The 2,500-nt window shown below is 47.8% G+C and overlaps 1 protein-coding gene across 1 annotated transcript in view; it reads left to right on the top strand.

The window, feature by feature from the left end:
* Positions 1-2,500, top strand: part of LOC113810366 (alpha-N-acetylgalactosaminidase-like) — a 7,940-nt gene that overhangs the window by 1,165 nt on the left and 4,275 nt on the right. The window contains exons 2-6 of the mRNA XM_027362052.2: positions 430-594; positions 1,016-1,190; positions 1,441-1,615; positions 1,980-2,074; positions 2,207-2,368. Coding sequence (XP_027217853.2) covers positions 431-594; positions 1,016-1,190; positions 1,441-1,615; positions 1,980-2,074; positions 2,207-2,368 — 771 coding nt within the window. The 5' untranslated portion in view covers position 430. The remainder of the gene's footprint in view (positions 1-429; positions 595-1,015; positions 1,191-1,440; positions 1,616-1,979; positions 2,075-2,206; positions 2,369-2,500) is intronic.

Genomic DNA, 2,500 nt, shown 5'->3' with positions numbered 1-2,500 from the left:
TAAGATAAGAAAACACACAAACGGCCTCATTCTTTTTCGCTGAAGTGACAATCATACACGAAATCCAGCCTGATACAGATATAGCTTCGGTAGTATCACGATCTCCCTTTTTCTCTAAGGAATAGAAATGGCATTGCTAACGCAACTGTGCTGAACGTTTTTCACTCTAATGGCACGCTGAAAAGTCCCATGAGCCAGTCCCGACTTGTCGTGCGTCGGGCGGTCCCCCACAAGGACCGCCGAAATCCCATTTAGTTCAGTGAGATTTGAAAAGGGCAGCTTCGCCCGGGCCTTGCCTACACGTGGCCCGGCCTGTTTCAGCTACCTAGGGTTGTTTCTGCTTATTTATCATCACGAATGCGCAGGAATTTTAGCAGCAACATTATCACAGCCGCTGCGCGCCAAGACTTCATGGAGTGCCTCTTTCAGGATGGCAGGAGGACTGGTAGCAGTGTTACTGGGCGCGCTGGCCGTGAGCGTGGGCGTGCAGGGGCTGGAGAATGGGTTGGCTCGCACCCCGCCCATGGGCTGGCTGGCGTGGGAGAGGTTCAGGTGCAACACAGACTGCGAGAACGACCCTCACAACTGCATCAGGTACGTGCTTTCTTTCACTCAAAACATATACCTGTGAAGTAAGGAGCATTAGAGGAACATAGAAAAGCAAATATGACGTGTTCATTGTGATGACTGTGGAAAAGCAATGAATGAGAATGGCCGATTTCGATTACGTCTTCGTCAAGGATATATGTATTTCGAAATCGGTCAAATACTTGTCTTGCAATGTAAATATATTAATTCTTATTCATATCTCTTCTAAAGAGAACAAAAATATCGTTCTGCATTGTAAATAAAGTTGAGAGAATAACAATAGCGATGATAATAATAGACATATGCACCAAAGTGTTTTCAATACAAAGGAACCTCTAAATCAGTTGGTTATTCCCTACATCTATAGTTGTGATAAAATGCTCTCAGCAGTGCTCTAGCGCCAAATGAAAAAACCTCTAATTTGCAGTGAGCAGCTGTTCATGACCATGGCTGACCTCCTGGTGAGCAGAGGCTACTCCAGCCTGGGCTACAACGTCGTGTCCCTCGACGACTGCTGGCCCGAGCACGAGCGCGACGAGCAGGGCAGGCTGCAGGCCGACAGCAAGCGCTTCCCCTCAGGCATCCCCGCCCTGGCCGACTACGTGAGTACCGATGGACGCGCTTCATGGCAGACGCTTTCGGAATGATTCTCTTCCTCTGTGATCGTTATTTGGATTTTGGAACTGCCAACATTTTTAGTCAGAGACGCTCGTTGTCGCAGAAGGAATCAATCGCCAATATTCGTTCATTCCTTACTATTCTATAATTATCTTCCTCCACATCGCACTCTTCTAGACACTCTTTGTTTATGCATACGGGGGAATGTACATGATTTGTTCCTCGGCCCATTAGATGCACCAGAAGGGGCTCAAATTCGGAATCTACGAGGACTACGGCAACTACACTTGCGGCGGATACCCAGGCATCCTCGGCCACCTCAAGACGGATGCGGATACGTTCGCAGAGTGGGGCGTCGATTACGTCAAGCTAGACGGATGCTACGCTGATCCGAAGGACATGGATGAAGGTGGGTGCTTCGATTCCGGATAAATCGGCCAAGCGAAAGGATAGTCATTCATGTATGGAGTCTCGCAGAGAAGCATTAAATGCCTCCGAACTTTACATTATCACTCTCCAAGGTCAAATCATTGTTAGAGAATGTTGTTATTGAACGTTGTATGTGAAGAAGGATAGTATTGAGGAAGTTATGTTATCTATAAGCTGTAGGTAAATTTATTAGTGAATTTATGATACTGTACATATTAGTCACTACAATCATATCAAGCAGTCAGTTATTACTTTCGTTTATTTATGACAAGTACTGTATGCTACCATTACATTTCCTAAATTCCTTGATTTTACCTATTATCAACGGGAGCTTGTCTTCGTAGGCTACCCAGAGTTCGGCCATTTGCTCAACGTGACCGGCCGCCCCATGGTCTACTCGTGCTCGTGGCCCGATTACCAGCTGGCGTCCGGCATGACTGTTAGTATGCTCGGCAAGTGATCGTTCGAGAGAATATTTCTTGTTATTTTCTTGGCTGGATACGATTCGATTATCTTGCACACTTTTCTCTTTCTGCTGACCGGCCTTCCCTCTCGGCGTCCCTCGTTGCAGCCCAACTGGACGTCCATCATCGCGACCTGCAACCTCTGGAGGAACTTCGACGACATCCAGGACTCGTGGGCGTCCGTGGCCAGCATCATCAACTACTACGGCGACAATCAGGACGACATTGCGGTCAACGCCGGCCCTGGTCACTGGAACGACCCCGACATGGTAAGGCTGGAAGGCAGTATGTGCGTTTGTGTGGTACGAACTGGGCGAATGCTATTAGATGCGCCATCATGTTGTGCAATCTTCCATGAGTCGTTTTCTGTCTTTGGTTCCGAGAATACTTCTCGGAGGAGA

This window comes from Penaeus vannamei, chromosome 17, assembly GCF_042767895.1.
Source record: "Penaeus vannamei isolate JL-2024 chromosome 17, ASM4276789v1, whole genome shotgun sequence".
In the NCBI taxonomy this organism is placed as follows: domain Eukaryota; kingdom Metazoa; phylum Arthropoda; class Malacostraca; order Decapoda; family Penaeidae; genus Penaeus; species Penaeus vannamei.
The sequence above is the reverse complement of the archived record's forward strand: the minus strand, read 5'-3'. Positions and strand labels throughout refer to the sequence as shown.